Source organism: Cucurbita pepo, chromosome LG09 (assembly GCF_002806865.2).
Source record: "Cucurbita pepo subsp. pepo cultivar mu-cu-16 chromosome LG09, ASM280686v2, whole genome shotgun sequence".
Classification (NCBI taxonomy): Eukaryota; Viridiplantae; Streptophyta; class Magnoliopsida; order Cucurbitales; family Cucurbitaceae; genus Cucurbita; species Cucurbita pepo.
The window spans coordinates 1850680-1868006 of NC_036646.1; the positions used below are offsets into that span (position 1 = coordinate 1850680).

Consider the following 17327-nt stretch of genomic DNA (forward strand, 5'->3'; position numbering starts at 1 on the left):
TTTAGTTTATATTATAGATTTACCGGATCAAATATATTTGTTTTTAAAATTTTTTATTTTAATAATAATTCTAAAAATAACATTTTATTGTTTTATGTCTCGATTTTAAAGTTTAAAATTTAAATTTTAAAATGCACCATTAATTAAAAAAAAAAAGTCATAAATATAATATATTATAAACGGAAATGTAAAAAATAATTATACAAAATTAAAAAAAAAACATGTTAATAAATAAATTAATACTAAAATTAAAACTACAACTATTATTATAGTATATATATAAATATATCAAAATACATTTTAGAAAAGTATTTAAATTAGTATAAAAAATTTGTATTGCCATTATAATTTCTCTTTTTTAAATAATATATTATTTGAAGACTAAGTGAATATATAATAAATTTAGACTAGTTTAAAAGGACTCATAAACACAAAATGATCGAGCCATCTAGAATAAATAGAGTTGTAACGACCCAGATCTACCGCTAGCAGATATTGTCTTTTTTGGGGCTTTCCCTCAAAGCATTAAAACGTTGTTCTTCTCTCCAACCAATGTGGGACATCACAATTCGTCCCCTTCGAGGCCCAGCATCCTCGCTGACACTCGTTTCTTTCTCCAATCGATGTGGGACCCCCTTTGGACCCAGCGTTCTTACTGGCACACTGCCTCGTGTCTACCCCTTTCGGGGAATAGCAAGAAGGCTGGCACATCGTCCGGTGTCTGGCTCTGATATCATTTGTAACGACCCAGATCCACCGCTAGCAGATATTGTCCTCTTTGAACTTTCCCTTTCAGGCTTCCCCGTTTGCTGGGGGAAGGTTTTCATACCGTTAGGGTGTTTTTTGTTCTCTTTCCCAACCAACGTGGGACATCACAAGAATAATTTGAGACAAAACTCAATTTCACCCGTAGCCCTTAATAAGGGTCATAGTGTCGACTTAGACATGAAACATGCATGCCTTGAACTCGTGGAATTCATGTTCAATCTAGTTCAAAATCATCTTTAAACTAATTAATAAATTTATATTTAACCTAAAGTTCTTTCTACACTCAAAATATGATAATCGAACACATCGGGGCAAACTTTCTTATCCTAATTTTGACAACAATAGTCGGTGATGTTTGTGGAGAAGAAATAGGTTAGCTAAAGAAAATTGCACATCGTGTTAAAAAACGAGCACAAATATGGGAGAAAAAATATTTTGAATCTTTACGAAAACAATTCGAACATAAGATCAAAGGTAAAAAAAAATCAAATTGAAGTCAAACACACGGTTAACCGAAGTCTACCAACACTTACCGAGCAAGGATGATTCTGCTATTTTAGCAGTAGACAACTTGAACCAAAGAACAAAATAGAGAAGAACGAGACTAACCAGCTCCTCGACCAATTCAAGAAACTCGAGATCCATTTGGCTATTTTAGCTGCCTTGTAGCTCGAACAAGAAAAACTCCATGATAGAATAACAAAGAATGAGGCCGACCAACTCCTTGGCCAATCAAAAAACTCGATACTTACAATTTTTTTTTTATATTTTATATTTATTAAATTATTTTAGTCCGTATATATATCTTAATAAATTGACATATATTTACGTCAAAGTATATACTTATTAACATATTATTAATTAATACATAAAGATTTTTAATTAATTTTTTTTTTTACCATTGAGTAAATTAAAAGAGAAAATTATTGTTGGTTACGCCGTCGTTTTAAACTAACTCTTCAATCATTATTATACACAAAATATTTATTACTGAATAAATGAAAGTTTTTCCAATTACATATGATATATGGAGTAATTAATAATCATATATTTAAACATTTTTAATCATTTTTAACCTAAAAACATATATAATAATTTAAATTACCCTAGTTTAAATAGTTAAAAACAAATTAAATTGGGGTTAAATAGTAAATTTAATAAAAATCAATAAAAATAACTTATATTAAAAAAAAATTCCCTTTTTTTCTCTCGGTATAAATTTGATTTTAGGGTGGAGATTCACTGTTTAGATCGAGAATACAAAAGTGAGGAATGCTTTTTTCCGGTTAGATAAATAGGGTCAGGAACGGGAATACTTCTCGTCTCCACCTAATTCTTTGCCCCGCCCTCGCCTCATTTAATATAAATATATTTTCAACTCATATTAATATATATATATATATATATATATATATATATATTATATTATATTATATTATGTTTTGGCTCTACTAAAAAATAAGTTAATTAATTTTAAAATTCCAATTATAATATTTAAATTAATAATATGTACGGTAGAATTTTTTTAATGGTTAAAGAATATGTTGTAATATTAAATTTTTAATTTTTAGAAATTATATGGATAATATATATATATATTATACCATTTTTTTTAATAAAAATTATGTTGAAACTTTAAAATAAAAATAAAAAAATTGAAAAAAATTACTCGTATCAAACTCGTATTGCAATAATTTTAGCGTCTATAAAATAAATAGAAAATTTTGTATGAATGAGAAATAAAATCAGAGGACGAGCACGGAGATTCCCCGTCTAATAGAATATATGCTTGATTTATTATTATTATTATTATTATTTATTTATTGTAAAATTTTAAAATCCGTGATATATATATATATATAATGTTTATATTATATTATTTATGTAAATATCTCCTTATTTAAAATACATGAACTTTTTGTAAAGCACTTTATATGTTTGACTGATTGTGGATGAGCATTGACATTTATATAAAAGAAATTCGATTTATTTTTTAAAACCCAAATAATTATTAGCCAATCATAAAAAAGAATGGTGTGTTTTTTATTTTACTTTAATTTTTTTTTTCTTTTTGATAATGAAGAAGAGTGAGAAGAGAGAAAAGTATTGATGTGTAAATTAATTTTAAATGTTTTAAATTTTAATTATTTAATATAAATTATTTAATTAATTTAAATATTTTTTTATTATACTTAATTATTTAAATTATTTAAACAATTTCTATGTAATATTTGGGTGTATATTATATTATTATGAGAAATAAATAGTGAGCATGAAATTAATATGTTTATTATATAATTATTAAAAAAATTAATATATAAAAGAGTTTAAAAAATACCCTTTCACTTTAATTAATATTTTTAATTCTTTTTAAAAAATTTAAATTTACCTTTAATTTTTTAAAAAAAATTTAAAAAATATCTTTAAACTTTAGAAAAATAAAATTAAAAAATACTCTTGTCGATATATGAGACTATTTTCAAAATTTCATAGATTTTTCCTTTTTAAATTTTAAGGTTATTTATTATTATTTAAATTTAAATATATTAATAGTATTATAAAAAATAGAATATCGTTGCTTAAATCATTCGCCAGTCTCGTAAAATAAGAAAATAGAAACGTTTATTTCCATGTCTTCCCGCTACCTCATCGCCTACTTTGATTTCACGTTTATGTGAAATATATACACGAATCATTTCTGGATTATAACTCGAACCCTTTTTTTTTTTCTGGATTCGTCTCACATCAATAACTCGACCCCTACTGCCTATGGGTAGTTTTAAGACAGGTTTGTTTTGAAGTAGATACCTGAATGCCAAGTATGGCTCGTAATAATCTATCTTCGGGGGCATACGATGATTCTTTCGCCATCTGAGGCGTTAATTTACCTACNGATTTACCTACTAAAATATCGCCTGTCTCCACCCACGATCCGAGCATCACATCGTCGAATTATGCTTGAGTTATTTATTTATTTATTTTGTAAATAAAGTACAAATTTACCAAAAATTGACTTTTTGTTAACTTATAATGATATTGACCAGTCCATTCAAATCACAAAGTCTAACCCACGTATTAAAAAATAAAATAAAATAAAAGTCAAAATTGTCTATTTTGACCGTGGCTAAATAAAATTTATTTATTTAGAAATTAGTTGCCACGTAATTCCAATTATTTTATTAAAAAAAATAGAATTAAATTGGATGTTGATTTTTTTCTTTATATTTCCATGCGTTGACTTGCAATTCTCCTAATTACTACGCCTAAATTATTTTAATTACATAATTATAATAAAATTGAGTTAATTATTTTTTTGGAAAGTATAAAATTTTAAGTTTATTATATGATTTTTTTAATTAAAAATAAACCTGATCTCGGTTTTAAATTTTATTTCGTCTCTAAACTTTAAAAAAATTGAAAAATTAATTGATTTATTATATATATAAATTTAAAATTTATATTTATTTTAAACTGAAATTTTAATTTCCCAGTAGATACTAAATTTATAATTTAAAAAATTGATACAGTTGATACAATGAACAAACATGAAGTAAGCAAGAAAACGATAGTGATCGGTTTGAGAGAAATTTCATTGACCTACGCTTGTTATGTCTAGCATTGGTCTTCTCACAGATAACATTGGACCTCCTTCGTACTGACCCTTCTACCACTCTTGATAAGATAAGGAATCACTACAAGGGGACTAAGATTCGGATTACCTTGTTGATCGAATATCTCAAGGCAAGAACATTGTTTGAGATTCGAATCACTACACAAGCAAGATCGATCATGTCTAGCTTGAATGATTCTTGTTTATCAAATATCTCAACGCAAGAACACTTGTTTGAGATTCGAATCACTCCACAAGCAAGATTGATCATGTCGAGCTTGAATGATTCTACATGCAATCTAAACTACATAGAATTGCAAATGAACTTAGCCATTGGCTGAATAAAACTTCATTATTGTTCAATGTGTCAATGTGGTATGAATTGAAATATCTTTTGATAATTTCAACAATATTTTCTTTACATCTTCGTTGAAGCATATTGTATGATTGATGTCTCTTGGTTCATATTAACTCTCGTCTTTAGGTCTTTGTGGAGGTTTGAGACATTCCCAAGCCGTGACAAACACTGAGCGAGAACGATGAGACAAAACCGAAATGATTTTTTAAAAAAAACATGGAATAAATCATTAATCTATTACATATGTTTGAAATTTGAAATGGGTCCTCCAAAAGTAGGAAGCTTTACAGCATAGAGCTTTTAAAAACAATGCCCCCAACGGCTACCTTCATATTCCATTCTTAATAGCTCCAAACTCCGACCGACCACCGCCATCTTTTCCAGCTCGGCTCACATTCCTCTGTTCTTCCACCGCTCTTTAAAACCCCCATGGCTATGGTATCAACCCATTGCTTTTGAAGCAAGAAAAATGCAGCCCAAAAGGCAACCCATCTCCAAAAAGCTCTTAAATTTCCTCAAAGTTTCTATCTTTCTTGCTAAAATGAAAAAACCCATCTTCCCAAAGCTCCTTTTCCTCAAGAAATCGTCGCCGGCCGAGAAATTTGAGCTTCTCCAGTTCCAATTCTCGCCCTCCACCACTCCTCTGTTTCGTTGTTACAGAGGTCGCCGCCGTCGCCTCCGCCGTGGTGGTGTCTATTCGGTGCTGTTTCCATGTAGATGCATTGACAGTTTTGGAGGTGAAAATGATGGAGAGGTGGGTTTTCCGGCCATTGAGGGGCGGGGTTCTGAGGCGTTGGATTGGAGTGAATTGAGCGATGAAGAGGAGTCGATTGATCGGAGGGCTGAATTGTTCATTCAGAAGTTCTATGCCGATATGGAAATGGAGAGGCTTGCAGCCATTTGAATCTTGGATTCGTTTGTTTTGTTGTGTTTTATTTTGTTATGTGTTCAATCCACTGAAGTTTTAGAGAGGGTGGAGATTGGTTTTCAAGTAATGTTTCGTTCTCCTCTCCAACAAATGTGAGATCTCACAATCCACCCATTTAGAGGCTAACGTCTTGCTGTCATATTGCCTTGTGTTTGACTCTAATACTATTTGTAACCGCCCTAACAGATATTTGTTGGATGATGAAAGTCCCACCTCGGTTAATTTAGGGAATGATCATGGGTTTATAATCCAAGAATACTCTCTCTATTGGTACGAGACATTTTGGGGAAGCCCAAAGCAAAGCCATGAGAGCTTATGCTCAAAGTGGACAATATCATACCATTGTGGAGAGTCGTGTTCGTCTAACAATATTGTCTGCTTTATTTATCTGTTACGTATCATCGTCAACTTCACGATTTTTAAATGTGTCTACTATGAAGAGGGTCTAGCCCTGCTTCGACCAATACCTTGCACCTTTTGGTGACTGACTCTGATACCATTTGTAACAGCCTAAGCTACGTATTGTCATCAACCCCACGATTTGTCTACTATGAAGAAGGTCTAGTCGTGCTTCGACCAATACCTTATACCTTGCACCTTTTGGTGACTGACTTTGATACCATTTGTAATAACCTAAGCGCCCTACTTCGACATGACTGAGTTTGATACCATTTGTAACAGCCCAAGCCCACTGCTAATAAATATTGTCTGTTTTGACCCATTACGTATTATCGTCAGCTTTGCTATCAAGACTACTATACCACCTAGGAACCCTAATTCGTTTAGTGTAGAATCTTCAAGTTTAGGTTAGTTGACTTTTTTTTTTATTTTTTTTATTTTTTAATTTATATATATATATTAAATTTCTAAATATTTATTTTAATTTTTCTTTTATCATAAGCCTTCAAATTTGGCTAGTGGGCTTAATAGTCTGTGAGGCCCAATACCTGTGCTGAGCCCATCTAAGTCCAATGCAGAGAAGAAAATGGGCCCACTTTTCATATTGAGACCTTTCTTTCATGGAAGAGCGAACGCAGAGCCTTCGCTCGTTGAGGAATTGGGAAATGAGAATGGAGAAATCGGAGAATTTCAGCGTTCATAATTCAGAAATAGATAGGAATTTTTGAAGATGTAGGCCGGGAATTCCTGTCAAGTTTGGCATCTGAGTTAGCGACGTTTCTGTTCGGAATTCAGTCATTTGAGCTGTTCTCAAGCATCTATCAAATTTTGATGGCATTTACAGGTTCGTGTGAGTTCTAGTCTTGTATCTCTATTGAGACGTTTAGTTTCTGATGGAATTCGTGGTCTAGAATTGAAATCCTTTAACTGGAAGCTTCTTTTTAATTTTTTTCTTTCCAATCGAGTGATTTTTGTGTATGATGTGTGTTTTTGGTTTGGAATTACGTGCACATAATGTTTAGTTGATTTAGGGCGGGATTACACCCCTGGCGGAATTATTTAGAATTGAATTTAGTTTCTTGAGTTGGCTGCATGGCTAATACCCTGTGTTTGGAGAATAACCTTTTCTTTCAAGTTATGTACATTGTTTGGTTGCTTAATAGTTAAGGAGAGAACCTGGAGTTCATGAAGAATGGAAGTTATTTAAAATAAAAATGAGGAAAAAGAATAAAGTTAGGAAACAATCTGTTAGACGAACACGACTCTCCACAATGGTATGATATTGTCCACTTCGAGCATAAGCTCTCATGGCTTTGCTTTGGGCTTCCCCAAAAGGCCTCATACCAATGGAGAGAGTATTCCTTGATTATAAACACAGGGTCAATTCCTAAATTAGTCGATGTGGGACTTTCATCATCCAACACAATCGTCTAGGTCTGGAAGAAAATGATGAGAAGGATAAAAGAATAAACCCAGGTGGTGTTCAATATATCGATTCAAAGCTACCAGAAACAAGAAACAAGCAATAACCTCCACCAACATGAGAGGTTCTCTTTCCTCCAAATGCTAAATCCTTGAAATTAGGAAGGAAAACATATATCTAGTTGGGGGCAGACAAAATCACAAGAATGGCTTCAAGCAGTTCAAATTTGGTTCTTATATGGTGATATAGTATTAGTTCAAACCAGACTGGCTTAGCAATAAGTAACCATTAACTGGCTGTTTGTTGTAATGCAGATCACAGATTTTAAATTTGTTGATAGAATATCAGACTTTATGTGACTATAGATGTAGAAATTTTGCGTATGCCGAATGGTGAAACTTATATATTGAATTATTGAATTTCGAAGTTCCTCACTGATGTGAAGCCTATCAATCGAACATGGTCGTATATTTGGATAAATAGTTTTCACTGCTGCTAGACTGAATCTTTATATTAATGACATTTCAGGTTCCCTTCTTCTAGGCCCGTTAGTATTTTTTATAAACTCCGAGTTTGCTTGATCACTTCTTGCCTTTCAGTATATTAAATTTTCGTGACGATAGGCCAGATGAACATGTTTACACGGAGTTGTCTTTTAGATGTATGAGGCTGGATTTAGGGGAGATAGGTAGATGTCTACATCTACAATATCAATTTCCTTGGTTTGATTACAGCAGGCTTGAACAAGTCATCAGTTCCTTCTTCAGATTTTCGATCTTGCAAGTATGATTATTTATCAAGATCTTTGCAGTTTTGAGGAGGAGGAAATATATTTTCTAATGTTTGTTTCTTCTTTAAAAAAAAAAATTACATCCATCATTTCCATCTTGGTTGGATCGTTTCCATTTAGATTGAAAAGAATATATTCTTTTCTTTTCTCAGTTAAAATTCTCAGCATCATTTTATTTCCCTCCGATGGATCTCTAAGACATGACAAGGAGAAGTGCAAGGATCTAAAGAAGATGGTGTCCTTGCATGTGAAAGGAAGGAAGAACAGTAGCTAGGCAGAATAGAGACTGTTGTTGAAGTAATCAGAACTGAAACAATTTGATTTTCCAGTGCAGTTTACTTGAGAACATAGTGAGGAAAAACATCAAGGAAACATATATTGTTAGGAACCACGAACCTCCACAATGCTATAATATTATCCACTTTGAGCATAAGCCCTGGTGACTTTACTTTTGGTTTCTCCAAAAGGCCTCATACCAGTAGAAATAGTATTTCTTACTTATAAACCCATGATCTTCCCCTTAATTAGGCAATGCAGAACTCACTCCCGACAATCCTCAACATATATTAGTAGAAGTTGAAACTGCCCGCAGTGCCTGTAAACCTGCCTTTCACTTGGCTCTGGATCCTTGTTGAACTAGCTCTAAACTTCTAAGGACTTGGTACCAAAGAATGTAAATGAGCAGCAGCTTGTTGGCCTTGATCACTACTGAACTTGTGTTTTCCTTGCCCTTCCAAAGAGATCTGTAAATAAGCAGGAAATGATGTCTCTACCATAGTTGTTGCTTTTCTTTTTACATTCTCATTTGCAAGAGACACTGATTTTAGTTCAATAGTTGAAACTTGTGGGTCAGTTGCTGTGCCATTGTAGCTTTACATGATTCCCTTTTTATTGACATATTATTCTCTTTTCAACAGTTCCTCTTTACTTTCTCCTCGTAATAATAACATTTGAAAAGGAATGTTGCATTACTATATAATTGTAACGGCCCAAGCCCACCACTAGCAGATACGGTTCTCTTTGAATTTTTCCTTTTGATCTTCCTCTCAAGGCTTTTAAAACACGTCTCCTAAGAAGAGGTTTCCACACCCTTATAAAGAATGTTTCGTTCTCCTCCCCAACCGATACGGGATCTCACGATACGGTCGATGGAGGCACATCTGTTCCCAAATTCTATTATGAAACCTCGCCTCTTGGGTCATCTTAAAGGCCAACCAGCAATAGGGTCCACTATTTTGGGCCTCTTATCTTGCTTAAAAATTAAAGTAAAAGTACAGACATTATTGTATGATTAGATTACCTTCCAACTTATCTGTGGATTTGATCTGAACTTCATTCTCCCAGGTTTTTCATGAAGCGAAGCTTGTACTATTTCTTGGGGTCCTTTCCAATTTCAGCTCAATCAATTTTAGCAGGTGATCACACTTTCTTCTTCTTTTTTCAATTAAGAAGCAAACTCAACTCGATTCTAGACGACGATTATTTTGATTTTAACTAACACATTTACATTGATGAAGCTCTTGTGATTACACGTTTCTTTGAAGCTGAAACCAAGTAATGGACATTGAAGACCTAATCAAGACACATAAAATCAAACCCATTTGGCCAAATATAGGAAAGAAGAAAGAAAAGTAGAAAGAAGACCCAATCGGGGTTAACTTCATTTTAGTCTACAAGTTGTTGTAATGATATTGCTGCCTTCTATACCAAACCCATTTTTGAAGAAGCTAGAGCCTAAAAATGCCTAAAAGAATGGGATTTTCACTTTGGATTGACAAGAAAATTTGAGGCCTGTATTTGGTTTTGGTTAAACATATTCAATCACTCTCTCTCTTTGCCTTTTTTTCACACCAAAACCCACCATAATCTTCAACCAATCTATGAGAAAAGACGTTTTTGTCGCTATGTTGACATTTTCATCGATATTAACTTAAAACATGGATCAATATTTCAACTATACAGTATAGAAATAAAATTTTATAACTTTTTAAAGATATATTCATCGATATCTATATTTTATTGCTAATTCTATCTACATTTTTTGGTTGAAGATTCAAACCTCGACGCCACGTGTTATAGAAGATTCTACAATTCAGGACTAATATACAATTGGTTCTTATTTTGAATATGGTTTTGATTTGATAAAGTGATTTGGTGTCCATAATTATCTTTTTGGTTTAGGGTGGCAGCCAACCTTGTAAACTAATGATTGAAGAAATGAGCTTAATTATCGGAGACACCTTGGGAACATGTCTCTCTCACTCACTTTGGTTTAGAATTTTGCTAATTGGGCCTTACAAATCACTCAATTTCATGTAGGGTTTGACTCATCAAAACTTACCTAATTTCATGCTCGAGTATCCCTTTCTTCTACTTACATTAATGCAATCATTTAAAGTAACTTTTTTAAGGTAGCTTCTCTGTGAAATTCTCTATTTATTTTTACAGGGATTAGACGCAAGAATTTCCTATGGAATAGCAAAGATCGAGTTTCCTATGAGATTATAATATTCAACATAATGTGACTTAGTTTGATACGATATAGATATATTTATACTTATATATGAAAATAAGGATGATACAGGGATTAGAGCTTGGACAAAAAATACAATCTTCATTTTCGACCCATTTAGCTCACAGAAAAAAAAAAAAAAAAACCTCTTCTCACTCCCTCTTCCATTTCGGTGTTTAAACGAAGATTCTCGACCTACTAATTACGTATTTTTGTCGAAAATTAATACCACTAAAGCATCATACACAATTTATTTACACTATGTTTTTGGGTTATATAGTTTTTTTAATGCTTTGAAGGGGCCCACAACTTTATATATATATATATATATATATATATATAATTTCTGACGTGGAATCATTTTTCGGTGGAAATTGTTTTTTTAATAATAATTTATTTCGTCCTAGTCAATTGTTCAGTTATTGCACACAAAACGATAATTTAATAAATAAAAATAAAATAAAATAATCACATCAGACATTTCACATCCCAGGAATGAATAAATGTATTTCAGAGACATAATAGATCTAATAATATAAATATAAATATAAATAAAAAATGTACATAATAATTTCCATATTTTCTAAATTTTCTAAATACGATACAAATCACCCGATCCGATTCCGATTCCGAGTTTCGGCCGATACAACCGAGTTTTGGCGGAGACGATTTGCAGAGCTCGAAAAGGGGATTCCGATTCATGGCGCCGCCGGTGCCAATCTCAAATGCAAATCCAACCCAATTCCGTCATCAAACCCCGACCCATTTTCCCCCTTCGTAAATCTCTTCAACGACATCCCCTTGTTAGACGAACACGACTCTCCACAATGGTATGATATTGTCCACTTTGAGCATAAGCTCTCATGGCTTTGCTTTGGGTTTCCCCAAAAGGCCTCATACCAATGGAGTTAGTATTCCTCACTTATAAACCCATGATCATTCCCTAAATTAGTCGATGTGGGACTTCCATCATCCAACACCTCCCCTCGAACAAAGTGCGCCTCCCCTTAATCGAGGCTCGACTCCTTTGGAGTCTTAGTCATTTTTGACTGCCTTCGAGGAGGGGCTTGGCTCCTTTTCTTTAGGAGTTCGACTAAGTTTAGGGCATGGCTCTGATACCATGTTAGACGAACACGACTCTCCACAATGGTATGATATTGTCCACTTTGAGCATAAGCTCTCATGGCTTTGCTTTGGGTTTCCCCAAAAGGCCTCATACCAATGGAGTTAGTATTCCTCACTTATAAACCCATGATCATTCCCTAAATTAGTCGATGTGGGACTTCCATCATCCAACACCCCTCACCGCCCCGCCCCTGCACTCGAGACCCCACCGTCAATGCCACCGAATTTCCCATTCCACCGCCGTACGACGACCCCATCCCCCCCACCGCCGTCGGAAACACACACCCATGTGACGAAACATGTATAGGCGGCGGCGTCCTCTGCATATAAACCCACGACGACGTTCCCGCACCACCACCGTTAGGTAGCACAAACGCCGGAGGCCGCCCGGCAGCAAGAAGATGCGGCGGAGGAGAAAACGCCGAAATCATCGGATTCCTAATATACGCAACGGCAGCACTTCGTGTAGCTTGTAATTGGGCACGTTTAAGTTGCTTCCTTTCTTTCTTGTGAGCGTTCTGATGGCCGCCAAGTGCCTGCGAGTTAGCAAACTCCCGACAACAGTATAGACACTCGTATTTCCGGTCACCGGAGGGGGTAAACACGCCGGATTCCGACGACCCAGTTGGAGTTTTGGCTGAATCATCCTCTTCCAACTCTTCTCGAACATCAAAACCAAAAAGTTTTAATTTTGTGAAGGTTGCCATTTTTGAGGTAAAAACAAGAACAAGAAGAGAAATTGAGGGGAAATTGTATGGAGAAAGGGTGGATTGAGTGGATATTTATAAGGGGGACAGGGGAATCTAAGTAAGAATTGATGAGTACAAGGAAGAGAATTGGGGGAAAAAAGAAAAGAAAAAAAGAACACATGGGAGTTGGAGTTGGAAGGACAGCACTTGTCTGATGGATCGGCAGCTCTGTCTTTGTTTCTATATTGGTCTTCTCTGTTTGTCTTTTAATGACAATGTTTTCAATACCTAAATGTATTGCCCTTTTGACAATGGGATGAACTAAAAACACACACTTATTTCCATCCTTTTTCACATTTTCTTATCTTCTTCTTCTAAAAAGTTGGTCCCATTATAAAACTCAATCTCTCGAAGTATTTTTATACTCACCTGTCTGTCATTACTTTTGTTCTTTCAAATCATAGTTGATTGAGATAAAGAGTTCTGTGATCTCACGTCGATTGGATAAGAGTGTGGAAATTGTTCTCTAGTAGATGCGTTTTAAAATCATGAGGCTGATGGCGATATGTTATGAGCTGAAGTGGGCAATATTTGCTAGGGTGGGATTGGGTTACTATAAATGATATTTGAGCTAGACACTGAGCGGTGTGCCAACGAAGACAGTGGCTCCTAAAGGAGTGGATTGTGAGATTTCATGTCGGTTAGAGAGAGAAACGAAACATTTCTTATAAGGGTGTTGAAACATCTCCAGTGAGGACGCGAGCTCCCAAAGTGATGGATTGGGAGATTCCACATCGGTTGGAGAGAGGAACGAAACATTCCTTATAAGGGTGTTGAAACTTCTCCCTATGAGACGTGTTTTAAAACTGTGAGGCTGATGACGATATGTAATGAGCTAAAGTGGACAATATCTGTCAGCGGTGGGCTTGGGCTTACAAATGATATCAGAGCCAGATACTGAGCGGTGTGCCAACGAGGACACTGGCTCCCAAAGGGGTGGATTGTGAGATCCCACATCGGTTCAAGAGAGGAACGAAACATTTCTTATAAGGGTGTTGAAACCTCTCTAGTGAGAACACTCACTCCCAAGAGGGTGGATTGTGAGATCCCACATCAGTTGGAGAGAGGAACGAAGCATTCCTTATAAGGGTGTTGAAACCTCTCCAATGAGGACACTGGCTCCCAAAGGGGTAGATTGTGAGATCCCACATCGATTTGAGAGAGGAACGAAACATTTCTTATAAGGGTGTTGAAACCTCTCCAGTGAGGACACTCGTCCCCAAAGGGGTGGATTGTGAGATCCCACATCGGTTGAAGAAAGGAACAAAGCATTCCTTATAAGGGTGTTAAACCTCTCCAGTGAGGACACTCGCTCCCAAAAGGGTGGATTGTGAGATCCCACATCGGTTGGAGACAAGAACGAAGCATTCTTTACAAGGGTGTTGAAACTTCTCCCTAGCAGAAGTGTTTTAAAACCGTGAGACTGATGGAGATACGTAATGAGTTAAAGCGGACAATATCCGCTAGAGGCAAACCTGGATTGTTACAAGGGCGTTCAAGAGATGTACGACCATAGAGAAGGATTGTTTCTAGGTATCAGTCTTTTTGGTATGTGCACGTATGTGACATTTTTCAGGCACAACCGATAAAATACATGTGAAAGTTAGGATAAAAATTAATTTAATTTATATTATATGATATGATTTATGTAATAAATTCGTCCACTACAGGCATCTAAGAGCCACCTCGATTTTATTTCTCCTCATTTTATAATGAATTGATTAATTTAATTAAATTAAGTGAAGCATATAGTCCAATACAATACTAATACTTAGTTTAATGTCTAAAACTTTAATTAATTAATTAATTAATGTTCTTTCACCAACCTTCTCTGTAAAAGCCAGTTGAGGAACTCGATGCATTAAAGAACTATAGTCCACTAAAGGGTGAAATAGACATCATTATTCATATATGTTTAATTATTCTTTCTAGTACACGGACTTTTTAAACTCTGGTTCGGGAGTTGAGAGTGTTTGTAACGTGTAACAGTCTAAGTTCATTGCTAGTAGATATTGTCTGTTTTGGTCCGTTACGTATCATTGTCAGCTTCACGGTTTTAAAACACGTCTATTAGGGAGAGATTTCTATACAGTTATAAGAAATGCGAGTTCCCCCTCTCTCCAACTGACGGGGATCTCATAATCCACTCATTCTTGGGTTCCAGCGTCCTCGGTCACACACCGCTTGATGTCTGGTTCTGATACCATTTGTAACAGCCTCAAACCCACTGGTAACAGATATTGTCCATTTTGGTTCGTTACATATCACCGTCAGTCTCATGATTTTAAAACGCTTTTGTTTCGAGAGGTTTCCACACCCTTATAACGAACACTTTGTTCCCCTCTCCAACTGGTATGGATCTCACATAACGTCTCATGCCTTACGTTCGAATCAGGATTTAGAATTTGAATTCAGAACTAGTTGGCTTCAGTGATTCAGAATCTAGATTCGGGATTTGTTGGCCCCAACATTCCCTTGCATCTCCTAAGACATGTCATGTTACTTATTTGTCAATAAAGTCTATCTCCACGGACCAACAGGACCCATTCAGTAAGCTTTGTCCCCACTCACATGCTTTTCAAGAAAATTCTTAGGAGGTCACCCAATATAGAATTACTCCAAACTAAACACGTTTAGCTCTGGTACACATGGTTGGTATATATCGTTTTCTTTTTAAGCTTTCTCGAGGATCCTATCCTCAGTATAACTTTCATTCAAATGTCGTCTCGGTTCATTTATATACCATTGCTTTAGTCGAGCATCACAATAATCAATCATCTAATTTATTAAGGATCATCCACATTGTAGCAACCTAATTCAATGTAAGATCCCACAATCCCACGTTGGTTGCGGAAGAGAACGAAACACCCTTTCTAAGGATGTGGAAATCTTTCCCTAGTAGATGCGTTTTAAAGCCTTGAAGGGCAACTCGAAAGGGAAAGCCCAAATATGACAATATCTGCTAGCCGTGGGCCTGGACCGTTACATTCAACCATCTTTTCACTGAAAAGACATATTTTCTCGAACACTCGAGGGTATATTTCCTTGAACATAGCTAACAAGGGTTTGATATGCAACCGATACTATAGATAGCTAGATAGATACACTAGATAGCCATGTTAGGAAAAGGGTTATCTAATCATAGCAATATCTATGCAAAGAATCAAAGCATACACACAAAACAAGATCAAGTTTGGTTGATTGTTGGTATGAAGATTGAAGATTGTGTAAAGTCCAACTCCAACATGATTACAAAACTAGGGAGTGGGGGAGGGGTTGATATGAAAATAAACCAAAAGTGAGGGAAAGAAACAAACAAATCTTAGTAGTTTAAGAGTGAAATAGTGTAAAATATGTTAAGTTTGAGGGTATCTTTTCAAAGAAACATAACAAAAGATAGGGTTATATGTGCAAATTCAACAAAGAACAAGGACGAGGGCCCAATTTTTTTGGGGTTTTGTGAATGAATTATTGTGTATAAGATGTTTGCGTGATTGACGTTAAGACTTATTATTAATTCTTTGCTTTAAGAGAGACAGATCTCTTCGAATCTTACTAACTACGATTGATGTTTGGAAGAGAGAGAAAGAGGAGAGAGAGAGAGAGAGAGAGGAAGAATTAGGTTTTGTTCTTGATTGTTCATATGTTCTTCCAAAGTCTTGATCATAGCTTCAAACATGACCCACTTTTGTCTCCAATTCTATGTATTTTTGTGTCAATTTTTGGCATGAAATAGAGAGAGAGAGTTATCAAATGGGTATTAATTATGTCTAAGCTTAGCTATCAACTTTGGTGTTTGGCACTTTTTCTGATATACATGATATCATGGAGGGTGGGGGAAAGGGATCATGTTTGAATTATTCTTTTGCTACTTTAAACCAAAACTACTTTTCTTTATATAAATCTTCCAATGTTGAAGCTAGTAGGTAGTTGATAAGATGGTTTCATTGTCCCACTTCTTTGTTCGATGTGGGTCTCGACCTGTCTTGTTTAACTTATTTCCAGTTCCATAGATTTAGGGTTTTAGGTTAGGTCCCACGTTGGTTGGAGAGGGGAATGAGCATTTTTTGTAAGGGTGTGGAAACCTCTCCGTAGAATATGTGTTTTAAAATTATGGGTTGACAGTGATACGTAACGGGCTAAAGCGGATAATCTATTAGTAGTGGGTTTGGGCTGTTACAAATGGTATCAGAGCAAGACTTCGAACGTTGTGTCAGCGAGGATGCTGGGCCCCCAAGGGGGGTGGATTGTTAGATCTCAAATCGGTTGGAGAGGGAAACGAAACATTCGTTATAAGGGTGTGAAAACTTCTCCCTAATAGACACGTTTTAAAATTGTGAGGCTGACGGTGACACGTAATAGGTCAAAGCGAATAGCGGGGAGCTTGGGCTGTTACAAATAATATCAAAGCTAGACACCAGTCGTTGTACCATCGAGGACGCTGGGCTCCCAAGAGGTGAATTGTTAGATCCCACATCGGTTAAAGACGAGAACGAAACATTTCTTATAAGGGTGTGGAAACCTCTCCCTAGTAGGCACATTTTAAAACCGTGAGGCTAACGACAATACGTAACAGGTCAAAGCAAACAACGGTGGGCTTGGGGCTGTTACAAATAGTATCAGAGCCAGACACCGGTCGTTGTGCCAACGAGGACGCTGGGCTCC

General features: G+C 35.3%; 2 protein-coding genes and 1 long non-coding RNA gene across 3 annotated transcripts; 2 read left to right on the top strand and 1 right to left on the bottom strand.

Annotated features, from left to right (window-relative positions):
• Window positions 1-5090: 5090 nt before the first annotated feature.
• LOC111802395 lies at window positions 5091-5836 on the top strand. Its single transcript, XM_023686742.1, has one exon. The coding sequence runs from the start codon at window positions 5206-5208 to the stop codon at window positions 5638-5640; it is 435 nt and encodes a 144-aa protein (XP_023542510.1). The 5' UTR covers window positions 5091-5205; the 3' UTR covers window positions 5641-5836.
• Window positions 5837-6669: 833 nt separating this feature from the next.
• Window positions 6670-10110, top strand: LOC111801512. Its single transcript, XR_002816148.1, has 3 exons — window positions 6670-6907; window positions 9621-9691; window positions 9794-10110. It is a non-coding gene; the product is annotated as an uncharacterized LOC111801512 (long non-coding RNA).
• Window positions 10111-11279: 1169 nt separating this feature from the next.
• LOC111801511 (zinc finger protein GIS3-like) lies at window positions 11280-12766 on the bottom strand. The gene is made up of 3 exons (XM_023685527.1): window positions 12095-12766; window positions 11769-11773; window positions 11280-11588 (listed from the first exon to the last, which is right to left on the bottom strand). The coding sequence occupies exons 1-3, from the start codon at window positions 12618-12620 to the stop codon at window positions 11487-11489; spliced, it is 633 nt and encodes a 210-aa protein (XP_023541295.1). The 5' UTR covers window positions 12621-12766; the 3' UTR covers window positions 11280-11486.
• Window positions 12767-17327: the final 4561 nt, after the last annotated feature.

Excerpts from the sequence above, each read along its gene's own strand:
- LOC111802395 (XM_023686742.1), top strand. The coding sequence starts at position 5,206 with ATGCAGCCCAAAAGGCAACCCATCTCCAAAAAGCTCTTAAATTTCCTC.
- LOC111801511 (XM_023685527.1), bottom strand. The coding sequence starts at position 12,620 with ATGGCAACCTTCACAAAATTAAAACTTTTTGGTTTTGATGTTCGAGAA.